Source organism: Bombina bombina, chromosome 5 (genome assembly GCF_027579735.1).
Source record: "Bombina bombina isolate aBomBom1 chromosome 5, aBomBom1.pri, whole genome shotgun sequence".
NCBI lineage: Eukaryota > Metazoa > Chordata > Amphibia > Anura > Bombinatoridae > Bombina > Bombina bombina.
The window spans coordinates 621,892,524-621,916,833 of NC_069503.1; the positions used below are offsets into that span (position 1 = coordinate 621,892,524).

At 34.6% G+C, this 24,310-nt stretch overlaps 1 protein-coding gene across 1 annotated transcript in view; it reads left to right on the plus strand.

Annotated features, from left to right (window-relative positions):
• Window positions 1-24,310, plus strand: part of GABBR2 (gamma-aminobutyric acid type B receptor subunit 2) — a 1,106,195-nt gene that overhangs the window by 730,577 nt on the left and 351,308 nt on the right. Inside the window, exons 9-10 of the mRNA XM_053714581.1 lie at window positions 18,374-18,454; window positions 19,785-19,935. Of these exons, the coding sequence (XP_053570556.1) occupies window positions 18,374-18,454; window positions 19,785-19,935 (232 nt within the window). The remainder of the gene's footprint in view (window positions 1-18,373; window positions 18,455-19,784; window positions 19,936-24,310) is intronic.

Sequence of the window (24,310 nt, forward strand, 5' to 3'; positions counted from 1 at the left end):
TGCTTTTTGTATTAAACGGTGTTACACTTAGAGTGGGATGCGCTCTGTGTTTTCTTTCGTTCTATAGTTTCACCTATGATCAGGAGCACAGCCCTGCATCTTACACTGGAGCAGCATCCACACACTACACCGCAGCTGGGAAGTATTTTTACCCCTCAGATTTCTGTTTGATGTTACTATTTCTGTTTGATGCTACTAATTGTATTTACTTTATTGGGCTGCAGAATTCACTCTGATTGACGAACTACTTGTCTATTGTTTATAGCAAATTAGAGAGCTACTAAAAAATGTGTTTCTTATCAGAGAACTTATACATCATTGATTTTTTATGTATGCATAAACATAGCTGATACATTTTAAACAGCGTTATTGGCCGGAGTTGAGAAGTGCAGCTTTATTGTCTAATTTTTGTACTGGACATATAGGGTATGTTTTTAAGGAAGACGTACATTATTTTTCTTCATGTTTTTATAATGAAGCATTTGCATTTACTGTTTTGGAGATAATAATTAATTCATCTCTGCTCCAATAATAATAATATATTTATTTATTTTTAAAAGGCAAATCCATTTCTCCATGGATCACCAGTTTATATTTTCTGTAATAATAATAATTATAAATGTTATTTTTAGACAGAACTAGGTCTAATATCCAATGAAAATAATTTACTAAATCTTCAGTCTTCCTAGTTAGTAAGGTAAATAGCTTGACTGCACTGACTATAGTGAATCATTGATTTTTCTGAATAAAAAAAACCTCTAAGGCGTGATCTCTTGTCTCAAGAAATTTTCTTGGTATTGATAGTGTTCCTGCCAACTCACTATATTGGACAATAATATATTTGTATAAAATACATTTTATGAGAGAATTTACTGTTTATGGATTGCCTCTACATATATTTGTTTCCTATCTTGTTTTTTGTCTTTCCCTGAAACATTTTTTCCATTTTTTTTAAATTGTATTTATGCCGCTTTTTGAGTATTGTTTTCTCTATGGGCCCCAATTATTAATGGTTAACGGGCAGCATAAGCTGTCGACATACAACATTGCAAAATCCACTGTTTGTGCAATGCCACCCTTGCTCGCGGGCAGCCAAAAGTGGTCAAGAAGGGGCTGTCATTAATCCTGATAAAATCAGATCGGAATGATTTTACTCCGCCATATTTTAAGTGTCAACAGTCTTAAGAATACTGCTACAGTGGGGCAAAAAAGTATTTAGTCAGCCACCAATTGTGCAAGTTCTCCCACTTAAGAAGATGAGAGTGGCCTGTAATTTTCATCATAGGTATACCTCAACTATGAGAGACAAAATGTGGAAACAAATCCAGACAATCACATTGTCTGATTTGGAAATAATTTATTTGCATATTATGGTGGAAAATAAGTAGTTGGTCAATATCAAAAGTTAATCTCAATACTTTGTTATATATCCTTTGTTGGCAATGACAGAGGTCAAATGTTTTCTGTAAGTCTTCACAAGGTTGTCACACACTGTTGCTGGTATGTTGGCCCATTCCTGCATGCAGATCTCCTCTAGATCAGTGACGTTTTGGGGCTGTTGCGGGGCAACACAGACTTTCAACTCCCTCCAAAGGTTTTCTATGGGGTTGAGATCTGGAGACTGGCTAAGCCACTCCAGGACCTTGAAATGCTTCTTACGAAGCCACCCCTTCGTTGCCCGGGTGGTGTGTTTGGGATCATTGTCATGCTGAAAGACCCAGCCACGTTTCATCTTCAATGCCCTTGCTGATGGAAGGAGGTTTGCACTCAAAATCTCACAATACATGGCCCCATTCATTCTTTCATGTACACGGATCAGTCGTCCTGTTCCCTTTGCAGAGAAACAGCCCCAAAGCAAGATGTTGCCACCCCCATGCTTCACAGTACGTATGGTGTTCTTTGGTTGCAACTCAGCATTCTCTCTCCTCCAAACACGACGAGTTGTGTTTCTACTAAACAGTTCTACTTTGGTTTCATCTGACCATTTGACATTCTCCCAATCCACTTCTGGATCATCCAAATGCTCTCTAGCATACTTCAGATGGGCCCGGACATGAGTCCCTGGCGGCGTAGTGTGTTACTGATGGTAGCCTTTGTTACATTGGTCCCAGCTCTCTGCAGGTCATTCACTAGGTCCCCCTGTGTGGTTCTGGGATGTTTGCTCACCGTTCGTGTGATCATTTTGACCCCACAGGGTGAGATCTTGTGTGGAACCCCAGATCGAGGGAGATTATCAGTGGTCTTGTATGTCTTCCATTTTCTAATTATTGCTCCCACAGTCGATTTCTTCACACCAAGCTGCTTACCTATTGCAGATTCAGTCTTCCCAGCCTGGTGCAGGTCTACAATTTTGTTTCTGGTGTCCTTCGACAGCTCTTTGGTCTTCACCATAGTGGAGTATGGAGTGTGACTGTTTGAGGTTGTGGACAGGTGTCTTTTATACTGATAACAAGTTCAAACAGGTGCCATTAATACAGGTAATGAGTGGAGGACAGAGGGGCCTCTTAAAGAAGAAGATACAGGTCTGTGAGAGCCAGAAATCTTGCTTGTTTGTAGGTGACCAAATACTTATTTTCCACCATAATATGCAAATAAATTCTTTCCAAATCAGACAATGTGATTGTCTGGATTTGTTTCCACATTTTGTCTCTCATAGTTGAGGTATACCTATGATGAAAATTACAGGCCTTTCTCATCTTCTTAAGTGGGAGAACTTGCACAATTGGTGGCTGACTAAATACATTTTTGCCCCACTGTACTTAAAGGGACAGTTCACTATAAAACTGTTTTTCTCTGAATGAGTTCCCCATTACTTGTAATACCAGCTGCAGCATATAAAATGTATGAGAAATTGCTAATTTATGCTTCTTTTTGCAAAATAAATAGCTGGATTTGCTCTTTGAAGCTAAGCTTGCAGACAGATCAGATATCGTTATCTTATCACTCAAATGCTTCCCTTTCTTATCTGTGTCTCCATATAATTCTTAGAAAGAACAATTGAAAATGAACATTTTAGAGCTATCTCTTACACCTCCTATTGTGAGTGTAATTTCTTCTGCTGGCCATGTTTGCATGGTTTGCTAATAGCCTATACCTAGGTATAGAAACTTTCAATATAGGTAGGGATACTACAGGCAGAGGGCCAGATTACAAGTGGCGCGCTATTGTTAGCTTGAGGAGCGTAAATGGGATTGCAAGACCGTGGTGTTCTTTATGCTCAAATTCTTATTATAAGTGGTGCCCTGTGAAATTACCACAAATTAATTTCCATGATTTATGCTCTCATTTTTGCTATGGGTACCCCTAAATTGCCACCCCCACATCGCAAACTACCTGTTTATACTATGAACCATAAACTGCCACCCCAACACAAAATAGCCCACTAACATATAAACCCCCTAACCTAACACACCTAAATTAACCCAAAATAGACTAACCCTTCCTTCACCAAAAAAATCTTACTACCTTTAAAAAAATAAAAACTTACCTGTGAAAGTAAAATAATCTAACCTACCTTCTAAAAAAAACAACCTACCATTACTATTAAAAAAACAACTTACCATTACCAAAAAAAACTATCATTACTGTTTAAAAACTACCAACCATTACCAAAAAAAAAAAAACTTACATTACTAAAAAAAAAAAATAACAAACAAATTACCAATATCTTTTTACGAAAAAAAAAACTTACACCTGCTAACATTACCCCACGCCACCAAAAAAAAATTTCTCTAAAAATTGCCCTGAAAAGGTAATTTGGCTAGGCATTGCACTTAATTTAAAAAAAATCCTAATCTTTAAAAAAAAAAAAAAAAAACACCCCAAAACAAACAAAAAAACCTAACACTAAACCCCAAGATGGTACTCACCAAAGATGACCGCGGCGCTCCATCTTCTCCCGGCGGTGGTCCTTCTTCATCCCAGCAGCGGTCCATCTTCTTATCTTCATTGCGGCAGTGGTGGTCTTCGTCCATCTTCAGAGCTTAAACACAGAGGTCCTCTTCCTGCGGTCACCATCCGCACACTGAATTTTGAATGCGAGGTACCCCTTTTATGTTTGGTACTCTTTCATTCCTATCTGCCACAGCAATGAAGATAAGAAGATGGACCGTCTCTGGGATGAAGATGGACTGCCGTCATCATCTTGGGGTTTAGTGTTGGATTTTTTTTGGGGGGGGTTTAAATTAGGGATTTTTTTTCCCTCTGGGTAGCAAAAGAGCTAAATGCCAATTTAATGGCAATACCCAACCAAATGGCCTTTTCAGGCTACTTTTTAGAGTAGTTTTTTTTTAGATAGTTTTTTTGGGGGGATGGGGGGTTAATGTTAGCTGGTTTAAGTTTTGTTTTCCAAACAAAAAGATCTAGATCACTTAAGGGGAATGCCATACAAAACATAGAAACATAGATTTTGATGGCAGATAAGAGCCATAGGCCCAGCAAGTCTGCCCCATGTTTCCTAAAAGTATAAAATTATCTAGTTTGTAGGATAGCCTTATGCTGGTCCCAGGCATTCTTAAAGTCACCTACAGTGTTTGTCATTACTACCTCTTGTGGAAATCACATTTTCTGTAAATAAGTGCTTCCTCAAATTACTCTTGAATATACTACCCTTCAGCTTGAGATCATAACCCCTTATTCTTGAATTTTCCTTTTTATGTAAAATACTCTTTTACTAAGCCCTCTAATATACTTGAAAGTTGCTATCATATCACCTCTTTCCCTTCTCTTCTCTAAGCTATACATATTCTCTAAGCTATACATATTTAAGTCATTGAGTCTCTCCTGGTACATTTTATGTTTTAGACCATGCACCATTTTGGTAGCCCTCCTTTGCACAGATTCACGTTTGTTAATATTCTTCTGAAGATATGGCCTCCAGAACCGCACACAATACTCAAGATGAGGCCTAACTAATGATCTGTAAAGTGGCATAAGAACCTTACAATTTCTGATGCAAATACCTCTACCTATAAATCCATGCATTCTGCTAGACTTACTCGCTGCAGTACTACATTGTTTACTAATTTTTAAATCATCTGAAATAATAGTCCCCAAGTCCCATTCCTCATTTGTAACAGTCAGTAAAGTGTCATTGAGTCTGTAATTAACATTTGGATTTTCCTTCCCTAAATGCATAATTTTTACACTTTGCTGTGTGAAACTTTAGATCCCAGTCATTTGTCCAATCCTACCATTGTTGTATATCACTTCTCATTTTGTCTACCCCCTTTTAAGGACAATTTGTAGTTGAGTTTTAGAATATATTTTTTTTATTTTCAGGGTGTTTTTTTATTTTGGGGTTTTAGAATAGGCATAACTCTTTTTTATTTTTGTTCATTTATTTGTTATCTTTTGTAATGGTAGGGTTTGTTATTTTTTGTAATGTTAGTTTTTTTTAAGTAATGTTATGGTTTTTATTTTTTAAGTAATGTAAGATTTATTTATTTTTTGGTAATGGTATTTTTTTTTAATAGTAATGTAAGTTTTTTTTTTATTTTAAAAGATAAGATTCAATTTTTTTACTTTCACAGGTAAGTTTTTATTTTTTTAAAGGTAGTTATTTTTTTTGTTAAAGGTAGAGTTAGTCAATTTTGGGTTAACTTAGGGGGTGTTAGGTTAGGGGGTTTAGATGTTAGTGGGTTATTTTGCGTTGTTGGACTGGCAGTGTAGGGTATAATAGTGTAGTTGTTTAATTTGCATTAAAGGGGTGGTGGTTTAGGGGTTAATAGTGCAGTGGTTTACGTTGCATTGGGGGCCTGGCAGTTTAGGGGTTAATCGTGTAGTGGGGCCTTTTGTGGTGGGCTATGTGATGGTTTAGGGGTTATTAGAGTAGGGGTTTATGGCGATTCAGGTTAGCGTGCAAGAAGGGTGTTTTTTTTTGCCACTTTTTTCTCCATTGACTTCTATGAGGGAATAGGTTATCGCGTGTGCAATTGTGTAAGTTCGGCTTTTGTGCTTGTCGGGTTAGTGCTGGTGCGATAACTTTCTACTTTCAACTTGCAATACCAGCGCAAAAGATTTATTTCTAGAGCAGTAACCACTCTAGCAAAAGCGGTAACTAGCGCTCCCCTTGTAATCTAGCCCTAAATCATGGAGCACAATCTCCAACGGCATGAAGCTTTCTACTTGTCCGCCACCTTTAAGTCCAGTGCTGGATCTTTGCACACTTACCACCTCGTCCTTATACTGTGGCTAACTTGAATTTCCTTATAGATGAAAGCATTGTAGTAACCAACCTCATCCGGTTACTTTTTCCATGCTTGAACCATAGCATGGGTGATGTCACGGTATTGCATCATTGACCTATATTATCTAAGGGGACTCTTGTCATGTCGGCTGTCCGGGAATCAAGTCCAAGTGTTATATAATATATCAATATAATCCTTGTAACCAGGGCTGCCATCAGGGGGTGAGAGGGGTGACTCCTGTCAGGGGCTCAATGAGCCAGGGGGCCCCATGAGGCAAGAACAACTTATTTTAAAATAAAAATTGGCCGCCACCAGAGGGTACTACAGCATAGTGCTATTGAGAGTGGGAAATTTTATTACAAGTAGTAAAGCATTAGCATTTGAGAGGATTTCTGAGTGTGCACTAAACCACTATGCATAGTATGAGACAGCCTTGGCACTTAAGTTTGTACAGTGTGTGCCTGAGTCAGACGGCAGAACACTTTTATTTGCAGAGGAGGTAGGACTTACTTAGTAAAGCCAGGAATCTGTGAGTGGAGAATCACAAAAAAGAGGGCGCCTGCTATCTGAGAGGAGCTGCCGTGACTACATAAGAAGGAGGCTATTTGCCTGATATCAGATTTATTTATACAGAAGGATTTATCTGGACATTTTAGACTGTAAGTCCAATACCCTTAAAGGACACAGATAAGACATATTGCTATTGTGCATTTTTTACTTTATATTATACATACCTCTGTCCCATGATTTACAACGGTCAATATATAGATATAACTATATTATTTGATCAGAAATACTGGTTGATATAGTTCTATTATATAGATCACATATATAGCGCCCCCTAGAGTTGGGCACGATTTTGCTTCTATTAGGTTTTCTTACTTAGTAAATGGTTTTTATTTCTTTGTGCAATTTCATATTGTAACTTCAGTGTGGTAGTAGTTGTATGGTGGTGCTGCCAGGGGTCCATAAATAGTTTTTTTAGCAATATGCAGCAGTGTATTTATGATTATTTGACAATGCTGTAGAAATTCTATAATTCTATATTTAAAGCCATGCAGAAATGTTTCCTCCTCAATACACAAATGGTAGGTGCCCTTTTGGCAGATATGAGTTTATATATATATATATATATATATATATATATATATATATATATATTACATTCCAGTTTACTGCCCCTTTATGCAAGGACTTTCCAGATGCAAGGAGGCATTTTATCTAAGATTTTTACATCTGCATAAAATGTTATACTCTCAGACTAAGATTGCTCAGTGTTTGAAATGAGACAGGTTAACGTAACACTGTTCAGTTTACACTACAGCTGACTTAATTTTGAAATATCTACAAACAAGCCTAAATCCTGCATTTAGTACCACAGCTTATGGTTCCACCAAGACCATATAGAGTACAGCATTTTCAAAATACATAAGTACAGCTGACAGATGGGAACATTTGTACACCATATTTGAAGTGGTGCTCTTGGTTGGGGAAAATGGGGAAAAAAAACATATGTCAACCTTTCAAAGTACTTTTATTCATCTAGCCATCTACCCAGATCATTAATGTATAATTTTGAATTCACAGAATTATTTTTGTTTGCACATTTACAAATATGATTCTTTAAAAAAGTGATCTCTTAATTTCTGCAATTTTTTTTATTATGCATGTCACACACTTTTGATTTAGGGGATGTAATGTGCAGAAATGTTACCTCATGTGAGTGTTTCTGTGGGTGTCTGTGTTTATGTCTTTGTTTGTGTCTCTATGAGTGTGTATGTATTTTTTTTTCTGTGGGTCTCTCTGTGAGGGTGGGTGTGTATGTCTTTGTGCATTTTCTGTGGATGTCTGTGAGGGTGTGTGCATATGTCTTTGTGCTTTTTCTATGGGTGTGTGTATGTATGTCTGTGTATTTTCTCTGGATGCCTCTGTGAGGGTGGGTGTGTATGTCTTTGTGTGTTTTCTGTGGATCTCTCTGTGAGGGTGGGTGTGTGTATGTATGTCTATGTTTTCTGTGGATGTCTCTGTGAGGGTTTGTGCGTATGTCTGTGTGTTTTCTGTGGGTGTCTCTGTGAGGGTATGTGTATGTCTAAGCATTTTCTGTGGGTGTCTCTGTGAGAGTGTGTGTATGTCTTTGTGTGTTTTATGTGTTTGTCTCTCTGTGTGTGTATGTCTTTGTGTGTTTTCTGTGGGTGTCTCTGTGTGTGTGTGTGTGTGTGTGTGTGTGTGTGTGTGTATGTCTCTGTGTTTTCTGAGACTGTCTCTGTCGGTGTTTCCTTGGGTGTATGTGCAAGTTTGTGTTTGAGTTTGTGTGTGTGTGTGTCCATTGTCTTTTCCTTTCTAGGACATTTTGACCTTACTACTGATTATTCACATCTTTCTACAGACTTTGAGACTAATGAGACTTTTACAGAAGTCACCAATCCACCATTTAACCTTTCAATTGTTGTTTAGGCAGTTCAGGGGGCTTCCTTTCAGCGACTGCATGCTGTTGTCATCATTTATTTGGCATCTTCCTTGACAAATAGATAATCAGAACTCCATATTTTGTTTTGTAAATAACCTTTTTTGACAGAACTGTAGTCTACCTCATTACTTGTCAGGTCAATGTAAACAAGTTCTGAGTGTCTGTTTGGGTGTCTGTGTCTAAGTGTGTTTGTGTGTTTCTTTGCGTGTCTGCTAGAGTGTCCATATGTGAATCCTTATGTGTGAGTATGTGTTTCAGTGTACGAGTGTTTCTGTGTGTTTCTGTGTTTGTGTGTTACTACCTTTACAACATTTCCAAGTTTGACTACACTTAAAGGGACACTCAACCCATATTTGTTCATTTGTAATTCTGAAAGAGCATACAATTTTACTCAACTTTCTAATTTACTCCTATTATCAATTTATCTTGGTTTTCTTGCTATCTTTTTTGGAAAAAGAAGGAATCTAAGCTTTATTTTGGTTTCAGTACTCTGGACAGCACTTTTTTATTGGTGGATGAATTTATCCACCAATCAGCAAGGACAACCCAGGTTGTTCAACAAAAATGGGCCGTCATCTAAACTTACATTCTTGCATTTCAAATAAAGATACCAAGAGAATGAAGATAATTTAATAATAGGAGTGAATTCAAAATTTGATTAAAATTTCATGCTCAATCTGAATCACGGAATTAAATTTTTGGCTACAGTGTCCCTTTAAGAATAAAATGCATATACGTTTTAGTCACTTGGTCAAAAATTGCACATATCAAAGGGGGGGCTGATCAATGGTTAAGTCAGGGGCCCCAAAATTTCTAGTGGCGGCCCTGTTTGTAACCTTTATGATGATCAGCATTGCAGAGAGGATTTTAGCAAGAGTACATGGAATGCTTGTGTCCATTTAGAATTGATTATAGATCAGCACAGACGTTTCAATCATTTTCCAGTAATTTATATACAAAGTGCACTATTTGTCATATGTTGGTTTGGAATGAATAAGTGAGAGATGTACTAGTTCTTTTAATACCACCACCTCAAACCATTTGACCACAAGGTTTAACTGATATTATACCAGACTATGGATCCCCTAAGTATTCTGCTATACAGCTTCCCTGGAAAGACAATATTAAAATGGCATTTTCTCTATATAATTTAAACTCATTGAGGGAATTCCCCAACCATATCTTATTTGAATAATTTTGTTTAACCAGGATGATTTATGTTTGGTATCTGCTATAGATACCTGTCTTAAATTTTTTTTTTTTAATTATATATTGTATGGGCTAGTTTTGACACACACCTTTGTTCAATAATGTGTAATTTTTAAACTAAGGGGCAGGGAATATTCTTTTGCTCACTGGGTGAACTTTTATATTTTGTCAGTGCCCCTACAAGTGCCCATCATCCCCAGTAACAATCATTATGATGGGGGGGGGGCAAGTCTCACTGTTGTCATCTGCTCCACCAACTTTCTGCTAAAATATTACAGAAAGCGCAGGTGCTGTGCAATGAGATATTTCAGCCAGATGCTTGAGCAGATGCTTAGTGCACCATCAACTTATTGAGCAATAGCCAACATGAGCTTTTCAGCACTCCCCGACAGAAGTCTATTATGCAAGGGTTTTAGCGCACTCGTGGTATTCGAGATCCAGATGTTAGAGCACTCTATCAGTTGACCACTAAAATATTACTTTTGTCTTGTAATATACTGTAAGTGCAAAAATATTAATTTAACTCAAACAATGTTAACACACTCTAGAGATAATATTTTGTAACTTAGCCCATGTTGTACACATATTTTAATGTAAAAATCACTTGAAGAAAGTCATGCTCAATTTCATAAATCAAGATGTTATGTTATTGTCCAAGTCTGAATATTATATAACTAAGAAAAACAGGAATATTGTAATCTAGGAGCTTGTGCCTAGCTATAGCCTTAAACTAAGTATATTTTATATGGTTGATTTTATCTCAATATAAGTTTCAGAAAGTGTGTAAATGAGTATTTCATTTTTGGCACAGATTATATCAAGCTGTTAGCCTCCTATGCATAAAGCAATATACAGCAGAAAAATATTATTGCTACATATAAGAGATTTCAGTAATCCAATTATATGAAAAATATGCAGCGAGAATCATTAATTTCTATGCACTAAATATAATGGATATACATTTCTTAGAATTTTGCATGAATAATTTTGTTCCTTTGATGTATCTATTTGATGTGGCTGGATGCCTAATAAGGATAGTACTGACTTTCTTACATAAAATGAATCCTGAAGAACATAACAATTATGGACCATAAATATATAATACAAAATCTCCCCTTCTTGTGTTCAGAAGTTTAAAAGCAAGTCTGATAAAAAAAAGATTTAGGGCCAGATTACAAGTGGAGCAATATTTAACGATCCCTCTCAAGCCTTAACTCCGGTAGAAGTAAGCTTTTTGCACGTGTCGGTAGCGCATGTATTACAAGTTAAAAGTAAACTGTTTTGTTTTGCGTGCTAACCTAACGCGCCTAAAAAGCTGAACTTAGAATATCGCACACACAGTAACGTATTCTCCCAACAGAAGTGAAAGAAAAGAAAAACCTAACACCCAATCACATTTTCTCAAGTGTGCTAACCTGACATGCAAATATGAATATTTCACATTCCAATGTTCTTCACATAGAAGAATATGTTTTATTTATTCAAGAATAAATATTTCTACATATATTTAATTTTTTTTTGCACAAATATATTTTTATACATTTATATATATATATATATATATATATATATATATATATATATATACATACATGATCATATATAGGTATAGATAAATACAGGTGGCCCTCGTTTTACAACGGTTCAATTTACACCGTTTCAGAATAACAACCTTTTTTTCCAGTCATGTGACTGCTATTGAAAAGCATTGAGAAGCAGTGCATTTATTAAAATAGCCAGTGGGTGAAGCTGTCCGCTTGTGTTGCAGCAAAGCCAAGCAAGCTGAAATTAATCAGTTTAACCAGACATGAGCTATCAAGCAGATTTAAAAGGAACAAGATCTTTCTGTCTATAAATCAGTCCAGATTGGAATGCATAGAAAGAACTGTTTGCAGAAAAATGCAAGTGAAGTCTGTGTTGTGTGATTATTTTATTAGGTTTATAATGCTGTTTAGCAAATTTTTTTGTTCATTTAACTTAGTTTAATTATATATTCTGTGTTGTCTGATTATTTTATTAGGTTTATAATGCTGTTTAGCATTTAAAGTCTTCATTTCAAAGCTTTATTAGGTGTTACTTATGACAATTTTGAGAGGGGCCTGGAACCTATCTCCCTCACTTCCCATTGACTTACATTATAAACTGGGTTTCAATTTACAACGGTTTCGATTTACAACCATTCCTTCTGGAACCTAACCCCAGCGTAAACTGAGGGCTACCTGTACAGATATATATAGGAATATCTATTTAGAAATACATAGAACATATTCGGCAATGTGCAGAACATTGTAACTTTACTTTGTAATATATTTGTATGTGTTTTTTGACACTTTTTTATTTTGCTTAATAGCTCTGTGGACATGCTATTTTGGTGAGCATTAACTTTGATTGCGCTCAAGTGATCACTTTTACTTTCAACTTGTAATTAGGGATGGGCGAATGTTTCACAACATTCGAAAAACGGCACAAATTTTAACACATTAGTTCGAATCGAATTTCGAATGTATACATAACATTCTATCATTCGATTTTTGAATGTTCAGTTTCGAATTTAATGATTACATTCGAAAATATTATTTTCGAAAAATTCAAATTTAGATTGTAATAGTATTTCTAATGCTTTTTCTTTAAATGTAATATTCGAATTATGCAATATTCGAACTCGAAAAATTCGAATTTATATGTTTATAATAGTATTTCTAATGCTTTCTTTAAATGTAATATTCAAATTATGCAATATTCTATAAAGAAACATTCAAAATGATATATTTGTATCTATTATGTATCAATTTACTAGATTCCCGCCCTACCACATGAACTATTGAACTTCTGAATAGTATTTGTTAAATAGAATGTTAAATTCGAAATTTCGAATGTGGACATTCGATATAATTATAAACATTCGAATTCGAAAGTGACATTCGAAAACTGTAAATAACATTAGATTATAGAATTTTTAAGAATATTCGTTCTTATCAACATTCGGATTTATAATTCAAATTTCGGTAATAACATTCGTTCTACATTCGAAATTCGAAAATGTACACATTCGCCAATCCCTACTTGTAATGCAAGCGAAAAACCCGAGTCTTGCAAACACCCATGATAAACCCCTTTTCAATTGCAGGGAACTGTTAGCGCTCCACTTGTAATCTAGCCCTTACTGTGTCCATATATGTCCTTCTTTAATTGTCTGTTTTTTCTTCTTTCCTCTCCTTTTATAACCTCCAAATAATCATTGCTTTAAATAGCTATATCAATCCTTACTGGAATATAATTGTATATTGGCAAAAACTCATACAACTAATGTTGTCTCAGTGTAAATTTCAGTGATTGAACATACAATTTTCTTTACCAAGGTACTATTCTTTCACTTATCATATCTCACCTTTTATCTGCTATAGCCAGGCATTTCTTTTTACGTTAACTCTACTCAATCCTTTAAAAATATTGTCTACAGAATACTCTTATTGCTTGTTGATCATCATCAGGTTTTCCATTATAATTCTATTAATCAGAACCAAGAGTTCAAATCCTTACGGTAATCTATAAAGACTTCTAGCATGCTACATCCAATTATATTTCAGTCCTTATCACTGAAGACTTCCATCATCATCTACATACGCTCTACCTTTGACCTTCAGTTCTCCTCTGTGATTGTCCTATCTCATATCTTGGAGATGTTTCACAAGCTTTACCTTACATATGTAATTCACTAGAACAACCCATTAAAGATTACGCACATATTTTTCTTTTCTTTTTTCAATAAATATCTTTTTTTACCTTTCAATGATTTAATAATTATATTATTTTTTATTTATTTTTTAGTCTAAAAAAATAATTTTATTTAATGTATTTTTGACAAAACATAGGCAAAAATATTTCTATGACATAAGAACAAAGTATTACATAAGTATGGATGAAATAAACTTATTGTGAAGATATATCCAATTTTCCAGTTATGAATTCACAATTATCTGAGGCATATAGTCCATTTTTGTTTTTGTAGATGAGTAGGGTTCATACAGGTTATTTTGAATAAGTACATATATACAATACACATAACACAAAGAATTGTACACGTTTTATGAGTGTTAGGACTAATACATTGAAGGTATGTGAGCATAGCTCAGTTTTGGTTGCGTGTATGTTTGTCCATGTGTTGTTTCCACAATATTAATTTTAGCTTGTGTATATCCAGGGTACCGGATTGGAAGTGATGGTATCTCTCTAAGTGCAGAAAGTTTTCTACCTGGTTCTCCCATTCCTTTTCTGTGGGGACTATGTCAGATTTCCAGTGTTTTGGTATTAAGGATTTCGCACTGTTTGGCATGAGTATCAATAAGTCTCTAGCAGTAGTATCGTTAAGTTTGGGAAGTGATAAGCATAGGAGGATCTGTGGATTATTTGCTAAGTGTTTCCCTATTATGTCTGACATTCGTTTAATGATATTCGTCCAGAATGTGCCCAGTTTGCTGCAATGCCACCATATATGTGTTGGGTTACCTATTTCTCCACATCCCCTCCAACACCTGGTGTTTGCTGTTTTGTAAATTGTGTGCAGTCTACAAGGTGTACGCACTTATTTTTTTTATACTTAAACAGTTCCTTAGACTTCATCATCTAATAAGAACCATCTAATAGGAACCCATACCTAAAAAAAATGAAGCATCTCTGAGTTTAAATCACCAAACGCTGTTCCAGGAATGTTTCTATGTTCCATAAAATAATATCCTCATCCAACCACAGATATTAAAAATTGTTTGGCAATGACATAACCAGGCTTCTGCCTCTATATACCTCTTGATTCTGTTCCCCTTTCATAAAAAAAAAATTTTTTTAATAGGATTTGGGAACTTATTTTGATCTATATCATAAGCTTTTAATTACATCTCTAGTATCTTCATTGGCTATGGCTGTTCTAATTGTATATCCAACCGATGTAGTCAACTGCTGGTAAATATGACTTTGGTGACATAAAACGAGTTATAATTTTAATATCAGCTTCAAATATATTAATTGAAATAAGTTTTGGATGAATCTTTTGGATTAAATATACTGAAAAAATAGTTTCCAGGATTTTCTTTTGCTGCACTATTCGGGTGTTCATTTTTTTTAAAACAAATCCAATACTGAATATTTGGGGCACTCTGTTCTAGGAGTGTTACAAGGTTTCTGAAAAAATGTTCTTATATAACCACAGATATTATAAATTGCTTGGCAATGACATAATCAGGTTTCTGCCCCTATATCTTGGTTCTGTTCCTCTTTCATCAAAACTTTTATTTATAGGATTTGGGAGCTCTTTTCTATCTATATAACAAACTTTTAATTTAATCTTTAGTATCCTAATTTTCTATGTCTGTTCCAATTGTAATGTCTAATCCATGTAGTTGACTGCTTGTAAATATGTTTTCACTGACATAAAATGAGTTAAAATTTTAATATCAGTTGTACTTATTTCATTGAAATTAGACTAAAGGGAGAGGGACAGTGTGCTGAATAAGCAGATATCCCCAAGGTTATGTCATAAAACATTGATTCTAAAATCACTGCCAAAGAAGAAAACTACTTAAGAAGTTATAGTTGGGAATAGATGCTTATTCTTCCTATCAATATTTTAAACCATCTTTTTGCTGTTGCTTTATTGCAACTAATGTTATATGCCTATATAAGTTAAAAGATAGAAAAAGGGAGGCGCCAAAACCATAAAACAGTATCGTTGTGGTAAGGGGGAAGAGTGCAGATAAGAGTCCCCCCTAAGAGTGAATACTCACAGAAGAGGCGGCACTATCAGCGTGCCTTACACCGCAAGTCGGGACCGTTGAGAGTCGCCCGACAGACTCCCCCAGGCAGGTGACATCACTGTAGAAACTCCAATATGCTGCAGGCAGTATCGGTTTGTGGGATCTCCTTGAGATCAGCTGTGACTAGCAGCATCCAAAATCACCACAGGTGTGCACCAAGCGATTCTTGTTAGCTGTCAGTGTATAGATGAATGAGCACTCAAATAACAGGAGCACGTAAGGTGAATATAAAATCTTGGTTTATTGCAAGTAAAAACAAACAGCAACGCGTTTGTCGGCCGCAAAGCCGCTTCATCAGACTGTCTATATAAGTTAATAAAAAAAAATGAGAACAAGAAATTATCAGTTGATTAGAGATAAGGAAATTAAATTAATAACTATAATAATTAAAAAATAAAAATATTTTGTATTAGTAATGTCAAAAAAAAAATTCTTTTACATGATATGTCCCTGAAAGGTCCGCAGAACTGCTTTCCCTCAATCCAACACTGAATGCTTTTTATTAAAGCTTGTTAGGATTGCAAGATAATATTACATTACAAATTCTCTCTTGTTTAATGTTTTCTTTTTACATGTTCAAGTAGATGGAAAACTATATTTTTCTTTCTTCTTACCTGGAATGTAAAATGGGTCTCATCTTGTCAGATGTATACTTTGGGAGTGCTTGAAGAGTTATCAGAGAATTTAGAAAATATATTGATACTTTTTACCTCTACAGACTAGCAGAAATATTTTGCAATTGCTAAGCTTCTGAATTTGTCTGAGATTAAAAAAAGGATTATACAAAAATAGAAGAACATACAATTTAAACTGTGCTAACAATATCATATTTTCAATTGCATTCACTTCAAATGGAATTTAATTCCCAGCCCCTTGTGAGAAGTTTCTTTCCAAACAGACCTTTTTACTGTTTAATGGAACCCACTTATAGTTCTGAGGGAATCCCTTTTCTTATTTTCACTTTGCTTATAGTGCAGATTGCCTCGATGAGATCTGTAATCTGTTATATTTTAGACCCAAAAGAGCTTGTTGTATTTATCCACTTGTACATCCATTTCATGTTTAATACAAGTTCTCCAAAACCACATATATGTTTGAGTTAAGTTGTACCACTACCTATTCAAATAAAAAAAAATTAAACAACATACCAGTTTAATATCTAATTTGCGTCATTCTCTTAGTATCCTTTGCTAAAAGACCGGTAATGCACTACTGGGATCTAGCCAAAAACAAGACACATATGTGCAGCCACCAATTAGCAGCTTCTAAACCTACCTAGGTATACTTTTCCTCAAAGGATTCAAAGAAAACTAAAAAAATTAGATAATAGAAATAAATGGGAAAGTTATTAAAATTTGCATGTTCTGTATGAATCATGAAAGAAAACATTTTCATGTTAAATAGCACAATATTTTCCAGGTTGTTACAAAAGGTTCATAAAATCATTATACTCCTTTAAACCATAAAACATTTAACCAATTAATGCACAATCAGCAGAACGTTCATTTATTGTTTTTGGATGTTAATTTGTTAATTGTAAAACTATTCAAAATTATAGGAAATAATTATCTATACATTATCTATTGATATTATTGGTTAATTCAAAATAGAAAATACACGATAAATAATACAATTATCTGTCTGTTTCTTTATATGTCACTCTATCATCTATCTATCTGTTAGTCTCTGTTATACTGGAGAGCATAATTAGTACATTTTAATTTGAATCGATATTTCAAATTTAATGATAATACTTAAAGGGATAGTATACTCCAAATTTTTTGTTGTTTAAAAAGATAAAAAATCCCTTATTACCCATTCCCCAGTTTTGCATAACCAACACTGTTATATTAATATATTTTTTACCTCTGTGATTACCTTGTATCTAAGCCTCTGTAGACTGCCCCTTTATTTTAGTTCTTTTGACAGACTTGAATTATTATTTTTATTATTATTATTCTTTATTTGTAAAGGGCCAACAGATTCCGCAGCGCTGTCCATGGGTAACAAAGATAAAAGGACAGTACAATATGAGACAACAGACAAAATTTAACAAACAAATACAGGGGTATTTGAATGTTAGCCAATCAGTGCTGCCTCATAAATAACCCTGCCGGAGTTATCTATATGGAACACATAAACTAGCACTGTCTACCTGTGGAAAACTGTCAAAATGCACTGAGATTAGAGGCGGTCTGTAATGACTTAGAAATTAGAATACGAGCCTAACTAGGTTTAGATTTCAACAAAGAATACTAAAAGAACAAAGCAAAATATTATAAAAGGAAAGTTGTTTAAAATTGCATACCCTATCTGAATCATGAACGTTTAATTTTGGCTAGACTGTCCCTTTAAAAGAATAACATGGAAATTGGATACTTTTTGCCTGATAATGTATTTTTAATGAATCTAGAATCAATTTTTTTTTTTAAATTGATTTGATACAAACAATCAGAAACACATTGTACTATTTAGGGAAACCAACAAATAGAACAAAATGGAAATGACAGAACTTGCATACAAAATAGGTTCAGAATATTCAAGTTCAGTAATCCTAAATTCTTTTCAACCTTTTTTTTTCTGCTTTCCTTGAACCTATTTTGAACTTTGAAAATTATATGTTAGTCCATAACAATCTGACAGTAAAAATGTACAGGAGGAACTAATATAACCTATTACTTCTTCTCTTTGTTTCATTACAGATGGAAAAGAAGTGAAGGTGGGCGAGTATAATGCTGTAGCTGACAGCCTGGAATTGATCAATGACACCATCCGGTTTCAAGGTATATAGTGACATGCTGAGATTGTAAAGCCTGGAGTACAGAGGTACACATCACATGTTATATGAGCCCAAAAATAGAAAGATCTAGTGGGAAAAACTCTTTAGGGTACAACAAGCGATATATATATTTCCAGTGACGCAAGTATCATTGTATCATTTATTTTTCCTATCACAAAAGAAAATAAAACAAACCCTAGAAAATAAAGCTTAGTAATATTACAACACTTCTTTCCGTTGAATGAAAGCACAGAACTAAACACCATAATTAGCATTTTCCATTAAATACGTAGATGAAAATCTTGTTTCTAAATGTATTAACTGTTTAATAAGGATGTATAAGTGTATAAAATATATTGATTTTCATTTTAAGTGTTGTACACATGTAAATGCCTGTTAATTATTAAATGATATACAATTAATATTTGCATATTTGTTATGCCTAATAGATAAATGTAAACATAGGTTATCAAGTCTGCCCAGAGTTAATTTATAGGTAAACGGTACAATATGTTTAATTTTGAGATCAATGCCTGTTAATTATTAAATTATATACAATTAATATTTGCATATATGTTATGCCTAATTTAATAGATAAATTTCAACGTAGGTTGTCATCTACCCAGAGTTAAATTATAGGTAAAGTGTCCATATATATATATATATATATATATATATATATATATATATATATATATATATATATATATATATATATATATATATAATATTGAGAGAGAGTCGCATTAGAGTATCCTGTATACAAAAGCACAATTTGTTAGTACAAGAATGGAAAACATACATGTGAAACTATATATATATATACATTATTTCTGAAGCCAACATGCATAGCAACATGATAAATATAGCATATTGAAATAATACAGGTATGATAGTAGCATGTTGAGTAATATATTTGTAAATGTATGCATATTTTATTACAATAAGTAGTTATAGATTATTATCTTTTATATTAATACAAAATACATAGGGGTAGATTTAATAAGTTTCACCGGAAACATAAGTTAAGAAGCAGCGGTCAGAAGACTGCTGCTCTTTAACTTGTCCGCCACATTTTAGGATCCTATAGGATCAGAATGATGACAGAATGATGACACCCCTGCTAGTGGACGATTGGCCACGGATGTGCAGGGGGCAGCATTGCACAAGCATTTCACAAGAAATGCTTGCGCAATGTAAAATGCCAACAGTCCGGCATTTGTTAAATTTACCCCATAATGTTAAACATAATGAAATATTACTAAATTGTGTTATTAGCACAATTATTTTTCAACTGTCTTTTAAATATTTAATTTTGTGGGCTTTTATTACAGGGGTTGAACCACCAAAGGATAAAACCTTTGTCAGAATGCAACGGCGACAGATCCATTTGCCGCTCTACAGTATTCTTTCTGCAATCACCATTATTGGCATGATCATGGCTAGCACATTTTTGTTCTTCAACATAAAAAACAGAAATCAGAAGTAAGTACCTGGCTTTTTTAATCTAAACAAACCGAAAAAAAAAATAATAATAATCTAAAGCTCTGTAGTTTTTAAGGGTGTTTTGTGTTTGTCTTTATATCAATTTTTGATTGTATGTTGGTGTTAATTAGAAGATGCCTAACCACTTCAGACTTGTATCACATGGTGCTCTGAATCTGATTTGTGTTTTAAACAATGATCAGTATTTGCTTATGTTATTTTTGTTGGTCAGTAGCAGCTTGTATTTTAGGTGAGTCAGCACCTGTTTGTCTCTTCTAAATTTAAACTAGGGCTGGGAGATATGGGGGGAAAAAATTGTGATTTAAAAAAACAAAAAAAAAACAAAAAAACACGATTGTGATTTAATCGCAATTTTCTTAAAAATTACTATAACACCTTAATTTGTCAATAAAAAGTTTATTTAACACTACAGAATATTAATGTACATGTTTCTCAATTTCCAATACACTCTGGGAGCATACAAATACAAACCAAATATGTGTATATACAGTATATATATATATATATATATATATATATATATATATATATATATATATATATATATATATATATATATATATATATATATATATATATAAATATATACAAAAAACTATTGGGAGAAAATTATACCCAAGTATATATAAAGTTAGGGATTTCAGCACTCTTTGAATTGCTAGTTCACCAGAGGAAGAAATGAATCCACCACATATAATTAAGAAACGGCAGTCAAAACAATGCTATAATACAGAGACATTTATTGATGTCAGATAATTACGCCACAGACCTCAAGCCCAAATCGACTTTCTACCCCAATTCCCCTAAAGGATGGGCTATAGAGGCATTCAAAAGAGTGGTATGTGATGAAATTAAGAAATTCAAACCACACAAGATTAATAAACACAGACAAAACCTCCCGAGGGAGCAAATAAAAGTCCTCAAAGGCCTAGAGAATAACAAAAATGTGATAATTAAACCGGCCGACAAGGGAGGAGGTATTGTGCTATTAGACAAGGAAGCATATGTGACTGAATCTAAGAGAATATTGGGTGATTCCAATACCTATGAGATTCTAAGGGGAGGTCCAACAATGAGCTTCAAGACAGAACTATATAGACTATTAGAAGGGACTAAACTGAACGGGGTTCTAAACGAGAAAGACTATAGATATTTGAAAATCGAATACCCCAAAATTCCCATCTTCTATTATCTGCCGAAGATATACAAAACACTCATTAATCCCCCTGGCAGACTGATAATTTTGGGTATTGGTTCCATAACAAGTAATTTATCACAATATATTAACAAAAACTTACAAAAATATGTTAGCACTTTACCCTCATATCTGAAGGACTCCACACAGTTTTTAATACACATTTTTTTGTGTTTATATGTTTTGGTATTCCCCTCTCTCCTGAGGGGCACTTACTCTATTGTTTTTAACTAATTTTTTTCAATCGAATTGTTATATGTACATAGGGTACCCTAGTTTATGTGAATGTAATAAATGTATTTTAATATTATAATAATATTCTGTTATTCTGATACTTTAGTCTATAGTTGTCACTCCCTCTTTCTATATTAATATTCATTTTTTTTTAGTTTTTAGGGGTCTCACTTTGGGAGCTTGTATCTGTGTGGATGTTGGCGCTGTATATGCACTTTTAAACACTAAAGTCAGATAATTAATGTAGGATAATTTAGTGATGCATCACTACATAATAAAACCATACCTATGCCAGTATTTTTGAATTTTAACAATAAATATACAATGGGCATTTAGCCCCTAACATCAGTACACTAAATAGTGCAAACATGAGTAAGGCCCCATATGAACAGGGTTGTTACAGGGATCAGAGGATTTTGAAGTTTCAATTTGTATCTCATAGTCCAGCCACGTTACAAACTATGTGGCAATCTGTAACAATTCAACATTGATAGCAGGTTAACCTCTCAAGTATGATCACACAAATAGAGGATAACGAAGTAAGAACGTCCTCTTATAACCTGCTTCAAACTTTGACTGCAGAGCCTCTTACTGGAAATACTATGCAGATTGACAAACAAATGCAGTGATATAAAGCATCAAAGGTTATCCTGACATACTGACATCAAATGTCCAGCAAACTTAACTTTCATCATACCATTATAAGCCTCAAGATAGAAAACATAATTCGAGATGTATGATACCGCTTATACCGATCTGTCCGGTCAGCATACACAGTGCTGTATCTTAACGTGTTTCTGTGAAACTTCAGGACCAGCAAATGTAGCTTTGATCACTCTTATAAATAGGCCTTATCCGGTATGTTACCAGTCACCGGGTAAAGGTATCCTCGTATTGCTAGGCTTACAACACTTTGGCAATGACGAGCAACAAATCACTTGAACAGGTGTGCTCTGTCTTGCACAGTCGACGTACGTTTCGCCCCACAATGCTTTGCGATTATCCGGGGCCTCATCAGGACTGATTTCACAGGTACATCCACCTTCCTTATTAAGTCATGTAACAGGGCCGTGACTTTAACGCATAAGATACTTTTACATGCTAAAGAAGTGTTAGTACTGCATTTGTTTGTCAATCTGCATAGTATTTCCAGTAAGAGGCTCTGCAGTCAAAGTTTGAAGCAGGTTATAAGAGGACATTCTTACCTCGTTAACCTCTATTTGTGTGATCATACTTGAGAGGTTAACCTGCTATCAATGTTGAATTGTTACAGATTGCCACATAGTTTGTAACGTGGCTGGACTATGAGATACAAATTGAAACTTCAAAATCCTCTGATCCCTGTAACAACCCTGTTCATATGGGGCCTTACAGATAAAGGTAAGAAAACCTCAAGAGTGGGGTTTAAATAGCACTCATTCCTACTATCAGTGTATTAATAAATTGAATTTTGAATAAATATTAGTTAAAAAAGAATTTTAACACAAGGACCTTATTATGAGATAATACCCAAAGTAACTTAAAGTCGTCTTGTCACCCTGTTTCCTGGCCGATAACTGCTCCCTCGGCTTCAGGTGACAGAGACAAGAGACAACTAAGTAAATAAAACCAATTAGTGCACCAAGGTGCTTACTTATAACACAAACGCGTTTTGGCTGTTAGTTCCAGTCTTTTTCATGTGGCAAAACAAGCCGAGGCCCGGGTGCCACCCTTTCTTGTAGCAAACAACTACCGGTTCACCGGCCAATCAGATTCGTCAGTCAGAACTCACCCCATTGAACACCAATGACTGTGTTACAAGCAGGGGCGTACATGTTATAGAGGATGTAATTGGCTCGTACTCCTAATACTGACGGTAACTAACATGTAATGTATTTACATTGCAAATCTCGACATCCATCCGCATATTGGTTATATGCTATTTATGTCTCGCATATCGCTTATTACTTGAAAAACCCAAACATACAGATTATCAGCCCTCACTTGGTGTATATCTTAATTTCATTGTCGGTGCATATATATAGTTCAAGTCAGCCGTGTTGAAGCGGAGTGGTATTGTTTAGTATCACATCGTAAAGTTGCGATGTTTGTTTGTATTTCTTCATTACCCTCGCAAGCCAAGAGGTTCCTAAACCCTTTGTATTTCGACTTGGTGTCTTCTAACTGACCATTACTATATGTTTATTAGTGTCTGTTCATAAATTCATATGACCGTAACTAATTGATTAAAGAATTCCATTCTAATAGCTATCATTAGTGTTCTTGAGAGGTAACCTACCATCTTTAGTCATGATTGTAAACAGAAAATACAAAATACAGACATAAACATCCATTACTTATAGCCAATACGCTGAAAAGTTATTTACAATCTAATAACAGTTGAACAACGTGTTATGATAATTATAATCGTGGGCTGGTTCCTTATATAATTTGACATTCTTGTTAGTCGATTTATATTTAAACTGGCCGTATTACCCATCAATAAGAGTTGCCAATATTCACTATCCCATTAAAAACTCAGCTTCAACACGGCTGACTTGAACTATATATATGCACCGACAATGAAATTACGATATACACCAAGTGAGGGCTGATAATCTGTATGTTTGGGTGTTTCAAGTAATAAGCGATATGCGAGACATAAATAGCATATAACCAATATGCGGATGGATGTCGAGATTTGCACTGTAAATACATTACATGTTAGTTACCGTCAGTATTAGGAGTACGAGCCAATTACATCCTCTATAACATGTACGCCCCTGCTTGTAACACAGTCATTGGTGTTCAATGGGGCGAGTTCTGACTGACGAATCTGATTGGCCGGTGAACCGGTAGTTGTTTGCTACAAGAAATGGTGGCACCCGGGCCTCGGCTTGTTTCGCCACATTGAAAAAGGCTGGAACCAACAGCCGAAATGCGTTT